The sequence below is a fragment of the Entelurus aequoreus genome, linkage group LG04 (genome assembly GCF_033978785.1).
Source record: "Entelurus aequoreus isolate RoL-2023_Sb linkage group LG04, RoL_Eaeq_v1.1, whole genome shotgun sequence".
In the NCBI taxonomy this organism is placed as follows: Eukaryota; Metazoa; Chordata; class Actinopteri; order Syngnathiformes; family Syngnathidae; genus Entelurus; species Entelurus aequoreus.
In genome coordinates this window covers 60,271,524-60,286,620 of record NC_084734.1, presented here as the reverse complement: position 1 = coordinate 60,286,620, position 15,097 = coordinate 60,271,524, and the positions used below count along the sequence as shown (strand labels likewise).

General features: G+C 37.4%; 2 protein-coding genes across 2 annotated transcripts in view; both read left to right on the top strand.

The window, feature by feature from the left end:
* The window catches only part of LOC133648886 (m7GpppX diphosphatase-like), a 375,169-nt gene that overhangs the window by 242,371 nt on the left and 117,701 nt on the right, over nt 1–15,097 (top strand). The gene's annotated exons all lie outside the window — the stretch shown is intronic.
* The window catches only part of LOC133648887 (AF4/FMR2 family member 2-like), a 380,782-nt gene that overhangs the window by 307,010 nt on the left and 58,675 nt on the right, over nt 1–15,097 (top strand). The window contains 3 exon segments of the mRNA XM_062045401.1: nt 11,001–11,118; nt 14,146–14,251; nt 14,358–14,511. Coding sequence (XP_061901385.1) covers nt 11,001–11,118; nt 14,146–14,251; nt 14,358–14,511 — 378 coding nt within the window.

The window sequence follows — 15,097 nt, the reverse complement described above, 5'->3', positions numbered from 1 at the left end:
TTTGGTCTACCGTCGATGCACTAGAAAATGTTCTGTTCTGTTCTTTTGTGAAGAAAATAAACAGTCCCCTCTTTATGACAATTGTTGCTACATTTTTATTGAATGGTATCTGCTTCCTGGTTGTATCCCACACGCTGAGACTGGCGCATGTGCAATACAAAGGATCCTCTCCGGCGCACACACCCACTTGAGAGATCTAGTTTCCAATCGCATAATCCAGATGTGTTAGTCCAACTTTTTAAAAACCTAACACGGTCAAATTAAAGTGTTTCCATGGGCTGTAGGAGGCATATTTAGAGCCGAACTATTTGAGAAATTTGACTAACTTAGTGCATGGACACATACTATTTGGGATTCTAAAGGCTTTGAATCCTTCGCAACTGGACCATTCAGATTGTCTAATAAGATGTTTCACCTATCACCCGAGCATGTTTATCAGTTCATGTTCACAGGCTTAGATAGGACAGATTTAGTCTAAGCACCTGCTCGAATCCAAAGTATTTCTCCTGTAGAAATACAATTTCAACAGTCTGTTTGCGATTGATTCAATGCCCTAAGAATACAATGACCTGGGATGAATGATAATATTCACAAACATGTTGTCTGTGAGATACCGTCTTTGTACAAAAAAACTCTTCATATTCAACACCATGTTGAACAGGGATCAAATCCACTCCTGGGTGAATTTAATGTATCTTCATTTAAAATCCAGCATCATAGAAATGTATTTAAGATGTCCAGTGAAACGCTCGCCTGTCAGATCGCACCAGCTGGTGCCGCATTTCAATTTGGCACAGACAACAGTGCTAAATTATGTTTGACGGCTGATGGCTGATTCCTGTGGAGAGAAGAGGGACGCAAGCCAGATGTAATACTTTCACACATGTATTCTGCTCCTTTCATCTTGTTCCTGCAACACTCGATTTACGGTGCCAGAATAAAATAGGCTGGAGTGCGCTCTGCGGAACATCTCTCGTCCTTTCCTTCAACTTCGCCAGGACATTTATATGAAAATATACAAATGTTTCGACATGCAGTGATCAGATAAAAAACACTCAAAGCAATCAATTGATAAATACTCCAAAAGAGCTGACTTATACACATGCAAGTATTTATTTCTCTGAACAAAAGTACTTACTCACCCAACTTGTATTGGAGAAACGTATCATATTTTCTATATCTGTGAATCTCAAACTGTGGCAGTGGTATGCATGCTCCGCCTTGTGGTACGCCAAACAATCACTTAATTAAAGTAGAGTGTTCTAAGTTCCTATATTTAAACACAATGTTACTGTCCAAACTATGTGCAATTTTACAGTGGCCAAAAATAAATAAATATATTTGTTAAATAAAACCTCTCCCTTTTAATGAGTTATTGGGCCTACGACGCTATTTTAATGTTGGTCATTATGGTGGTACATGGAGAGCCAAGTTTAAAAAAGTGAAAAAAGTTTGAAAACCACTGATCTATATAATATCATATGTTTAATATACAACAATGTCTCCTCACATTAAGGTGAATTTGTTTAACTTTACTGACACACTGACGGCTATATAATATTTAATAGAAGACAAGTACACATATTTATGGTGGACGTTTATGTCCAGACTGTAGCTACAAACAAAAATTAGATCAGCGTCTTTTGATGCTGAAAAATAATGTATTTCCTGTAAAAATAAGGATTTCCGTTTCCATAGCAGCGCACTTCCGACTTACAGCATCTACTGTGTGTTCCTACTTCCGCAAACAAACACGCGAGTGTCTTCTAATCATGGCAGACTTGGTAACAGAAGTTGAGTATTTTTGGACGAATGAGGATTTACAACCATATCATTTTGAATCTGAATATACAAAGGAGGATGAACTGCTGCGATTTGGTCACGCTGCAAATCTGGAACTTTCGAGCAAGCTATGCCAAATTATTGGATTGCCCAAATCAACTGGAAGCGTCCCCGGCCAGCTTGACAAAACGAACAATTGTCCATCGATTAGGTCACTATACTGTTGTTCATTATACATGCAGCACATCATGTGTGTTATTACAACTACAGTACATAGGCTGTCGAGCTATCTGTTTACAAACAAAACATGAAATGTGGGCTAATATTTTACAGATACTGTAATATGATTGTTCATGTATTTCAGTAAGTACAGATTGGTGTTATATCGCATTGTGTTGTGCATTACAAACTCAAAACGCATTTCGTGCTGACGTAGAAGCGAGCTTATCTCTTGCCATAGTTAGCTTTTACGACTAATACCGTAGCACGCCGATGTGGTTACTACGATAGAAAAGTTCCTTCGTGTTCACTCTTACAATAACAATGTTGCTACAGCTGTTATGTACTGGGGGGAGTAGACGGCACAGACCACAAAGAGGTCGTAGTTTAGCTCTATGATTTATTATATACATATACACTATATATATATATATATATATATATATATATATATATATATATATATATATATATATATATATATATATATATATATATATATATACCGTATATATATATATATATATATATATATATATATATATATATATATATATATATATATATATATATATATGATAACAAACAATAATAATAAACAAACTAGAGAATGTAGTGTGACAAAATCCAAGAGTGTGTATGGTGTGTGACTAAGTGTGGGAATTAATTGTTGTGTGTTGAGCGAGAGGCAGAAGTCCTGGAGGGGAAAAGACAGGCTCGAATATCTGTGAGACAGGCAGGTTGTCGGGAGTATTGCGAGGCGTCAAAAGGTCCGTGTCCAAGCGGGAGGTCGAGGATCGAGGGAGGCAGTCCGGAATCCAGAGGGGAACAAACAAGGAAGATGAGACGCACAGCTTGTCACGCAGGAACGGGGATTTGTGTACACGAATAGAAGATTACGTTCTGGCCCAGGATAACAGGTTGTGCAGGCTTTTGAAGGCAGGACCTCTGCTCAACGTCAGGTGTGTTGATTGCCGGTGATTGACTGCAGCAGGACTGACACGCGCAGGTGCGCTCTTGGAGGCGCAATCAGCAGAGCGCACAGATGAGGGCGCATTGGAATGCGCTCTAGGCTGGCCTGGCATTTTTAAAATGATTTAGAGGTAGAAATGATTGCTTCCGTTAGCTGCATTGCTAGCCACCTAGAACAAGCCGATTGTATATATTAGAAAGCGAAAAAAACCAAAACGTTTCTTTGTCTTCTTGTTTCTCATAATGATTGTGGACGATAGGAACAATTTAAAGAAAGTGCAGTTCCCCATTAACAGAATACTGGAAAATGCAGGCAAGTCATTACTCAACATAATCTAACTTGTGTCGTAAAGAAATAAACACTACAACCATAACAGAGAACATGGGTAAATACACACGCACAAGGCAGCTATAGTAGTATGGGGGATAAATGAACACTGTTGATAATCATGTAATTCTAAGAACTAGGGACGCTTGCTGGGATGTTTAGCGTCAAGTCCTTCCGACATTACAATATTGTAATGACCTGCTTGTGGTCAAGGACAAACACATCCGCCGTATCACTGCCATCATTTAGGTAACTTGCTGTAACAACACACACAACTCACCACAACTCATGCCAGTCACTACAAATCTTCCGAATACAGCCGTTACCTGATAAAGGGTTTACTAACGAGTAAACATCCAGTGTAGCAAGTGTAAAACAATAATGTTCAGTTTAGTGTCTTTCAACTTTTACTTTCTGAGAAGCAGTGTCCTCTACAGTGGACACTTTTTTATATCAATTTGGAAAATTCTGGGTTTTTTTAGAAAAGTTTACTGACAATTTTACTTTTAATCATGTAGATACCTCACAAATTGATGATCAGCATTGTTGGCTTCAAATATATATCCAGAGTGATGGTTTATCAAGTGGCTTCTCGTTTTACTCGTATTTCCTGCGGTGTGCAGTGTCTGTGCTCCCACCGGACAGTTTCCCTCCGCTCTGTGTGGGTTTAGAAACGCTCGAGACAAAGATGGCCCGCTTTGCTTAGCAGTACGCAGACTTAATTACCTACGCCAAAGAGGTTATGGTTTTTACCAGGGTTTTTTTTGTCTGTTAGCTACATAACTCAAAAAGCTACGGGCAGATTTTAAAGAAATGTTCATGATATGTCTTAAAAAAACACTTCCTTGTATCTACTACGAACACACTTCTCCCGCATGCTTCCTCTTTTCTCCGCTTTAAGGTGTTGCACGCCTCCCAATCTTGCCGGTTTCGCACTGCGCAGAGGATTTTGAGAGGTGTAGTTCTTTCAGACTGACCAAGGCAAAACTGATGAAAAAAAAATGAAAAAATCTACATCCACCAAGTTTTCGTTTGATGCCGTCACACATCACTGCATTATTGGGAAGACTTTAATTTCAAAACCACAATACCACAGTATCTACAATACTATATATATATATATATATATATATATATATATATATATATATATATATATACACACTGTATATATATATATATATATATATATATATATATATATATATATATATATATACACTGTATATATATATATATATATATATATATATATATATATATATATATATATATATATATATATATATACACACTGTATATATATATATATATATATATATATATATATATATATATATATATACACTGTATATATATATATATATATATATATATATATATATATATATATATATATATATATATATATATATATATATATATATATATATATATATATATATATATATATAATGCCCTAAAACAGATTAAAATAAAAAATAAAAAATCGGTAACACTTTTGATTGATTGATTGATTGATTGATTGATTGATATATTTTTCTTTCAAATATGCATAAAAACAAGAGCAAACCTGATCCAATACAGTGCTATAGCCTTGACAGCCATTATAACAAAATGAAAACAATGGAGAATAAAAAACGAAAACAAATGAGCATTGGACTTTCTTTTTTTTATTTTATTTTTTTTTTTACATATTTGAAAAGGAGTGAGAAGAAGTTTACACTTATTTAATCCCACCCCTTTTCTTTAAATCATAAATTACTCTGAGCTAGAACTACCTGTTCACTCTATGTACAAATGAACTTGTATGTACATAAATTATAGATATATACATACATATGCACACTACACACATACATAGCCACACCATTACCACTAGTGATCATGGAAATGGTATCAGTATTAGTATGGGGAACACATATTCACCATTAATTAGTTGCTTATTAACATGCAAATTAGTAACATATTGGCTCTTAATTAGTCATTATTAAGTACTTATTAATTCCTTATTCTTCATGGCCTTATTATAGAACCAGTAAGCCATTAACTAAGAGTCTTCCCTCAATAACCTCAGAATTATTGCTTATCAATAACCCTAACCCTTATATGTTCCCCTAGTGTCCAAATAACTCTAAATTAAGTCTTTGTTACTTTAATAAGCAACTAATTAATATGTTCCCCATACTAAAGTGTTACCCAAAATTCAAATATATAGAGCAAAAACAGAATTGTCATTTAAATTTGACGGAATTCTCATTCTTGTATAGTAATAATGAGTGAATAAGCACACACAACAAATGTAATGTAGAGATTTTATGTCATCTTAAACTCCATTCAGCTGTTTTGGGCTCAAAATTCAAATAAGAAAAAAATTGGGCTTCGACTCATCAGTTGGGAACAACTCAATGAGTTAAACACCATGTGACGCTCTGAGAGCAAACTCAGAGAAAAATTAATTGAAATTGAAAGAGAAAGACAGGAGGGGAGAGACAACGAGAAGAGATGAGAAATGATAGAAGAAATCATTATGCATGCGTGTGTGTGTGTGTGTGTGTGTGTGTGTGTGTGTGTGTGTGTGTGTGTGTGTGTGTGTGTGTGTGTGTGTGTGTGTGTGTGTGTGTGTGTGTGTGTGTGTGTGTGTGTGTGTGTGTGTGTGTGTGTGTGTGTGTGTGTGTGTGTGTGTGCGTGTGTTGCCTGAGGAACAGTTGATGGATTTGCTGCTTGACTGCTCACACAGATTGGTGCCTGCTGTGACGGCAGCCTTGAACTGAAATGACACACACACTGACACAAACAGCACAAGAAGTACACACTTTGGCTATTTGTGTGAGCTTGTGTTTTTCTGTGTTTAAGTGTTCTTAAGTTGTGTCGAGTGGGTATGTAGCCTCTAGGAGACCATTTTCAGAAGACTGGGGAGGCAAGATGAACCAGTGAAAGCACTGGTAAAGATAATTGAACTGGTTTCTAAAGACTGATTTTCGGCAATTATCTCTGGATGTGTGATTATATTTTGTTATGAATGCTTTTTTGTTTTGCTTTAGCCAACTACATAGTGCAGTGGTTCGCAAACTGCGGCCCGTGGGCCAGACACGGCCCACCTGCGTCCAAAAATCTGGCCCGCGGGAAGTTCCAAGTAAAAAAAAAGGTAACACTTTAGTATGGGGAACACATATTCAACATTAATTAGTTGCTTATTAACATGCAAATTAGTAACATATTGGCTCTTAATTAGTCATTATTAAGTATGCCTTATTCTGTATGGCCTTATTACACAACCATTAAGCCAGTAACTAAGAGTCTTCCCTCAATAACCTCAGAATTATTGCTTATTAGTAACCCTAACCCTAACCTTAACGCTTATATGTTCCCCTAGTGTCCAAATAACTCTAAATTAAGTCTTTGTTACTTAAATAAACGACTAATTAATGAATATGTTCCCCATACTAAAGTGTTACCCAAAAAAAAAAAAAAAATGTTTTTTGTATTTTTTTATTTTATTTTTATTGTATTAAGTCTGTCCTTTCTAATCCATTTTCTACCATTTGTTACTCTCTGGCTCTCCTAGCCACTCAGGCAAATCATACTGTCCAAAAATGCATTTTCTCATCAATAACGTGACATCATCGCACCGCAGTGTCGGGCCGCGCGCTCTTTCAGTCAATTTGTGTGCGAGGAATAATATATATATATACATCCATCCCATCCATGTTCTACCGCTTGTCCCGTTTGGGGTCGCAGGAGTGCTGGAGCATATCTCAGCTGCATTCGGGCGGAAGGCAGGATACACCCTGGACAAGTCGCCACCTCATCACAGGGCCAACACAGATAGACAGACAACATTCACACTCACATTCACACACTATAGGGCTAATTTAGCATATATATATATATATATATATATATATATATATATATATATATATGTATATATATATATATATATATATATATATATCATACTTGCCAACCTTGAGACCTCCGATATCGGGAGGTGGGGGGGGGGCGTGGTCTGGATGGGGCGTGGTTAAGAGGAGAGTATATTTACAGCTAGAATTTATCATTATTTATTTATATATATATCTATATATATATATATATATATATATATATATATATATATATATATATATATATATATATATATATATATATATATAGATAGATAGATAGATAGATAGATAGATAGATAGATAGATAGATAGATAGATAGATAGATAGATAGATAGATAGATAGATAGATAGATATATATATATATATGTATTTATTTTATTATACATATAAATAAAATAAATACTTGAATTTCAGTGTTCCGGAGGCTATCCAGTAGATGGCAGCATTGTCCTGTTTAACTTCTCCGTTCATGAATGAGTATATCATTTCGGCCACCGTGTTCAATGGAGAAGTCTGTTCTACAAAAAGTACAGGCAACATACATACCCCTTCCCCTGCGAACTGTCCTGGATGAACTGAAATTCTTGTTTCCATTCGTTTTGGAACTTGCAAGCGTATTTCTTCATCTTGCTCGTCGACGGCGTCGCCATGTCTGTAACTTTCTCGTTCTTCTGCTTGTCTCCTTGTTGTGTGCGCAGTTGTGCACTCTACTCTCTAAAAGCTGTAGATGTTATGACGTCATTGGGCAGGCAAGCTGTTTATATTGTGGGAAAGCAGACGTGAGAACAGGCCTGTCCGCATTGAGCTGCCCCCTCCAGCTCCGGCTGAATACCGGGAGTTTGTCGGGAGAACATTTCTGCCGGGAGGTTATCGGGAGGGGTGCTGAATACCGGGAGTCTCCCGCTAAAAACGGGAGGGTTGGCAAGTATGACATATATATATACAGCCCGCTCCCCGGCCAAATTTTTTTAACCCGATGCGGCCCCCGAGTCAAAAAGTTTGGGGACCCCTGACATAGTGTCTCATCCCCACTTATTTTTTTCCAGAATTATGGAGATTGGAACCATATAAAACTGAAGGCGCAAGAAAAACAATATTCATGTTAATTATCGATTGTTACTCTTTTTCAATATTTTTAAGGCACTTCGGGTCTGATTTATTAAGAGCCAAACACCAAGCGCTAAACAGTAAGTGCAATCTATAAAATAGAATGTACTATTAGTGGGCGCGTTGCGTGCGATTTACTAACACTGCATGTGCAATTGTAAAGTGGTGCAGACCGCCTTATTTAAATGAGTATTTTGTGTGTACTATATGTGGCATCACCATGAAGCCTATCTCGTTTACTTCACGTTTATTTTATCATCCTACCTGTTGCGTTTTGCAAAATTTTCAAACATACAGGAGACATGTACCACTTTTTATGGGCATTTTAGAAGCAGTCCTGCAGTGCATCTACGAACAATAAAACCCTTTTTTTTAGCGCCGAAGATGCACACATTGGAGAGAGGCTGCACTTACTCTGGCTCAAGGCGCAATAAGTTGTTTTCATATAAGAAATATATTTTAATGTGAAATAAACAAACGTCATCAAACATATTAAATGACACCAAAATGCATACATTGAATTTGTTGTAATAAGTCCTTAAATCCTCTAGTGGAGGTGTTGGGGTTGTGGGATTCTGAAACAATCAAGCTATAGCAACACCTTAGTTATTAAAATCACATTGCGAAAAACATTTATAAGTGCTAAAAAGGGAAGGGACTTAAAGGGGTGCCTTGAGGAATGCCTCAGTTATGTAAATCACAAGTTTGGAGCCCAGTGTTCTTTGCTAGCAAGCTTAAAATGTCAATGCAATGATCTGCCAATATATATATATATATATATATATATATATATATATATATATATATATATATATATATATATGTATACACTACCGTTCAAAAGTTTGGGGTCACATTGAAATGTCCTTATTTTTGAAGAAAAAGCACTGTACTTTTTAATGAAGATAACTTTAAACTAGTCTTAACTTTAAAGAAATACACTCTATACATTGCTAATGTGGTAAATGACTATTCTAGCTGCAAATGTCTGGTTTTTGGTGCAATATCTACATAGGTGTATAGAGGCCCATTTCCAGCAACTATCACTCCAGTGTTCTAATGGTACAATGTGTTTGCTCATTGGCTCAGAAGGCTAATGGATGATTAGAAAACCCTTGTGCAATCATGTTCACACATCTGAAAACAGTTTAGCTCGTTACAGAAGCTACAAAACTGACCTTCCTTTGAGCAGATTGAGTTTCTGGAGCATCACATTTGTGGGGTCAATTAAACGCTCAAAATGGCCAGAAAAAGAGAACTTTCATCTGAAACTCCACAGTCTATTCTTGTTCTTAGAAATGAAGGCTCAAACACAAAATTGTTTGGGTGACCCCAAACTTTTGAACGGTAGTGTATATATATATATATATATATATATATATATATATATATATATATATATATATATATATATAAGATTTCTTTATTGTCATTGTAAATAATATACAAGATTCAGTTTAAAGCACAAAGTAAAACCCACAAGAAGTATACACACAAAAACAACAAACACTAAGAAATGTGGTCCAAGTTTCTCTGTACAACAGGAGCACTCTAAAGTTTTTAGGAATTTGCTACAAAAATGTTTGTCTCCCAAGTTTTAAAAGTAACCTGGGCTGGATTTGGCCGCCGTTTGAATATTGCTGCCGTAAAGCCTTCAAAAAGGCATTCTTCTTTGATGTCAGATCACCATTTTTAGGTGACTGTTCCAATTAAACTCTTTAACATCCATCATTTGCTCGCCACAATGGCAGTTAAAATAGCTAATTGGTCAATGAGAGTTGTGGTTGCTTACTCAGTTTATCTCCATAAAAAGCCCCCAGCATTCCAGCAGAGGATTGCAAGCCAGGTGTTCAACCTACCAGGGTGACAATCTCATTTTCATCGTAGGCCAAATGGCAGTTATGACTGCCCTCAGTCGGCCACTTGTAACTGTAAATGTATGATCGTCACTTGATGTTATTGCACAATTGCCCCTATCATTTGATGATTATTATATCGTGTGGCAAAAAACGGGTGGAAAAATTGCTGTGCACACACAAGTCAAGGTGACATGCAGATATTAAAGTTCAGTTAATTTTTCATAAAGGCTTCTAATGACAAAAGCAAGCTTAGGATGTGTTTTTGCATCCAATAATATTGAGTTAAGAAGAACCTCAGTGCAGTTATTTTCTGTCAAAATTTAAACACATTTTGCAAAAATGATTAAATACTTTGACACATATTTGTATGCTTTTGTGGCTGGCCAAATGTGACCTTGAGTTTGAATCTTGTGACATGGACAAAGACATATAAGGTTATAATAAATGATCAAGACTAAATCTTGGCTTCAAGTTGGACTTTGCTGAATTTCTATTTTTGAGTAACTTGATAATGCATCTGCACCATATTTAATTACTGTATTATTGCAAAAAAGGTAGATAAACAATTGATGTATTTTTTGGTGTGGAAAGCATTTAGCAAATGAAGTAAACCATCGTTTTGGTTCAAATTGAACCTGAATTGTGTCTTAGCTGAGGGAATACGCCGAGCAGGTGGTTCATTGTGAGAGAATGAGTGGGTGAAGTGTGATGCGACCCTGTTAGTGATGACAAGAGAACTTGAATGAGCATCGTTCTCGCCTATTGAATTTAGCGCTGTCTGTTGTTTTGTGACTCTGTGACATGTAGATTAAATCTGTCTCCCGTGTGTCCTCTGAAGTGGCGCATCGGGGAGCAGCAGTGAATCGGAGAGCAGCTCGGAGTCGGACACAGACGAATCAGAGAGCAGCTCCAGTGACAGCGAGTATAACCAGGCCGCCCGCACCAACTCCCCTGAGGTACAGTGACAAGCCAGTGTGTTAACAATGTGCTACAAAACACACAACAATACATATTGACAGTTTTCATTCTAACAGCGAATGCGTGACCATGTGTGGGTTATGGTGCGCTCATGTTGATGTATCTGAGGCACCATCTGGACTGGTCGTGTCATTCTAAAATATTACTTACTGAATCAGCGTTGAAGTCAATTATTTTTCATATACGGTTATACCTCGAAAACCGAATCGTAGGAAAACTGAAACGATTTGTCAGGTTTGTGCAAGGGGAAGCTTGAAGCTTGACCCCAGGATGCAGAGGCAGCAGGTGTAGCGCAGGTAAAAATGTATTTGATGAGAGCGAATGAGAACTTAGCAGATAGAAAGTGCACAAAAAGTTGTACACTTGTCAAGGTGGCAACAACCAAGGAACAGGACAGACATACAAAACAACCTGAAGCACAAGTGTGTCCTGATTGCCAGTAAAGGCCAGGTGACAGAGGCACACATGAAAACAAGAGTGCTGGAACAGAAACAACACCAAGCACAAAGAAAGTACCGTATTTTTCCGATTTTAAGTCGCTCCGGAGTATAAGTCGCACCGGTCGAAAATGCATAATAAAGAAGGAAAAAAACATATATAAGTCGCACTAGAGTATAAGTCGTATTTTTGGGGGAAATTTATTTGATAAAATCCAACACCAAGAATAGACATTTGAAAGGCAATTTAAAATAAATAAAGAATAGTGAACAACAGGCTGAATAAGTGTACGTTATATGACGCATAAATAACCAACTGAGAACGTGCCTGGTATGTTAATGTAACATATTATGGTATGAGTCATTCAAATAACTATAACATATAGAACAAGCTATACGTTTACTAAACAATCTGTCACTCCTAATCGCTAAATCCGATGAAATTTTCTTCCTCGGTGTCGCTTCTAAACTACTCTGCCAACTTCTGTGAATTCGTTCCTCGAGCTGTGGCCACCTAGCTTTTAGCCCGCGATTAACTTTTTTAGTTTTCTTCATTTCAGTAAGAGTAGCCTCCGCTTTTCGCCAGTCCCTTACAAGTTTCTCGCTTACAACAAACTTTTTTCTGCTGCTCAATTGCCGTTTTCTGCTGCATATTTCACTACTTCCAGCTTGTAACCTGCAGAATATGATTTCTTTTCCGGTGCCATTTTTGTTCAGCCCTTCTCAGTTTTTATAAGTTACCGCCAATGTTGAAATGATCAATTTTCATAGGTACGGAAGTAGTAGCAGGTAGCATCTTTTTTTTCATAATGCACTTCTGCCATGACCCGCCCCCGCCAAATTTTTATTGGTTGACGTGTGCGTGTGACGATTGCTGATATACGCCAAATCTCTTACGTGAATGAGATAAATAATATTATTTGAGATTTTACGGTAATCTGTTAATAATTTCACACATAAATCGCTCCAGAGTATAAATCGCACCCCCGGCCAAACTGAAAAAAAATGCGATTTATAATCCGAAAAATACGGTAAACACAAGTACAAAACTGTCATGACACAATTTTTCCAAAAATAAATATTGTTAAATAAATATTGTTAATGCGAAAAATATTGTTAATGTGGCAAAAATATTCGTAAACAATTTAATCATATGCAAAGAAGGGTGCACAAAAACAGAGGTACCACTGTACTTTGACGGCTCCACCAAATGCTGATGTCACACCAGACATGAAACGCATCAAATATTCTGCAATTACAAAGAGAGTGAGAAAATAATAATTGGAAAAATATGTTTGTAATTGGGGTTGATGTAACGAGAGGGGAAGCGTAGCTTGCGGCGTGACCCCTGAAACGCAGAGATGTCAGTCAGAATGCAAGGGAAATAATATTTAATAACAAAGGTAAGTGCAGCTAGGGAGTGCACACATTAATTTAGCAACAAACACTAACCGGGTAACGCTATGAGAGCGTGTGCAGCTCGGTAGTGCTCAAACAAAGAAGTAGTCTTAGGGAAAATGCCACTCACAGTGCACAAAGAACAAAGTTTACAGGAGACAATGATCCAACCCTGTCTGGAAGACCGAGCAGGCATAAATGGGAGCCTGATTGGCAACCAAGAACAGGCGTGGAAGCCAGCGCTCAGTAGCAGACAGGGGAAGGGACATTACAAAATAAGAGCGCTGGACAGGCACAAAAATACCACACATACGGGAAAAAAACAACACAAGTCCACAACTGTCGCATAGGTCATGTCAGTTATAGTTTGCATTGGAACAGATTTTTAAATCCCATAAAACTCTGAGCTGTTTCTTGTATTTTCTCTTTTTCGTGTTGCCAAAAGTTCGATGCAATTGCAAACCACAACCACAATAATTAACATATAAATGTTATAAATGTGGAAATAGTGTCAAAGCGCTTTGAGTACCTTGAAGGTAGAAAAGCGCTATACAAGTACAACCCATTTATCATTTATTTATCATATCATTAAATAAGTTATTCTCTGACAGTGTCAGGGTTGTAGCAAATGTACAGTACCTAATATTTTGGCCTTGAGTGTATCTGTACTGCAGATTGCTGTGAATTGTTATTAAAAGTGCCAGAAAATGATCGATTCACATCCAAATGTGATATTTATTCATAACAATTCGGAATCAATTAAACATTTGTAGTCTTTTAGGCAGTCTTTGCGTTTTCTCGCTGCACATATATGTCATACGTCAGCAGTCAAGAGGAACTTTTGGAACACATTTTAAAAAGGTTTTATTGTAATTGATATAATAATTAATGTATTGTCAAAAGTTGTTTTGAATGAAGACATGATCCTGAAAAGAATCGGAGTATAATTAAACCGTGTGTTGTTCAAATTCACAACTCTAATTGTTACACATGCAATGATCAAATTGTGTTGTTGTAACTCGCATGGTTAGTTTCAAACATGCAATAACTTGAAACACACACAATGCCCACTATTGTAGTTATGTATCTCTAATTGTTTTAAATGTGATCTTCATAAAATGATGAGTTGAAAAATAAGTTTTCATGAAAATGTTGGGTTTTATCCTGTAGCCTGAGCCGTCTTCCACCGACAAGTGGCAGCTAGACAGCTGGTTGAACAAAGTCCAAGCTCAAACCAAACCTCTGGTGACCCCACAGCAAGATCACCATGCCACAGGTTGGTAGACATGTCCAGTTATGTAAGAGTGCCTGTGTTCAATGATGCTGCTTAAGATGCTTTAGGTTGATCTGTAAACGTTTTGCTCTCATGGTCCACCTCTCAGGTTCTGTCACCAAAATTCAGGAGCCTTTCACACAGCGAAGTGAAGCAGCAGGAGTGGGTTCTGCTGCCAAAATTAAAGCCTGCGTGTCCATCAGCACCACCATTCTTCCCACGTTGCCAACAGCAGAGCACAAAGATGCCAGGGGAACATTCTGGTAGGAACTGCATGTATTTGTCTTACAGAGCACCAAATGTTAGGTGAGCAACAGGAAGCGTCATTTTAGATTTATAAAACGCTCAACTTAAGGGTTACTGTAGATCCAAACTGCGATGGGGTGGCCACTTGTCCAGGGTGTACCCTGCCTTTTGTCAGAATGCAGCTGGGATAGGCTCCAGCACCCCTCCCCCATGACCCTGGAAGGGACAAGCGGTAGAAAATGGATGAATGGATGGATGTAGATCTGTAATTTTTGCGAAAGTTACGTTCCAAGGCCACCCGCGATTTGTAAAAAAAAAAAACTATTTTGTAATTGAGACCATCAAAATGTTTTTTTGTTTTTTTTTAAAAGCCTGAATTAGACTGCTGCAGTAATGCGCCATTGTACGCTCAAGGAGACCTACAATGATTTTAATCTAGGGACGGCGTGGTCGTGCCAGCAACCTGAGGGTTCCTGGTTCCATCCCCAGCTTCTACCAACCTAGTCACGTCCGTTGTGTCCTTGAGCAAGACACTTCACCCTTGCTCCTGATGGGTCGTGGTTAGGGCCTTGCATGGCAGCTCCTGCCATCAGTGTGTGAATG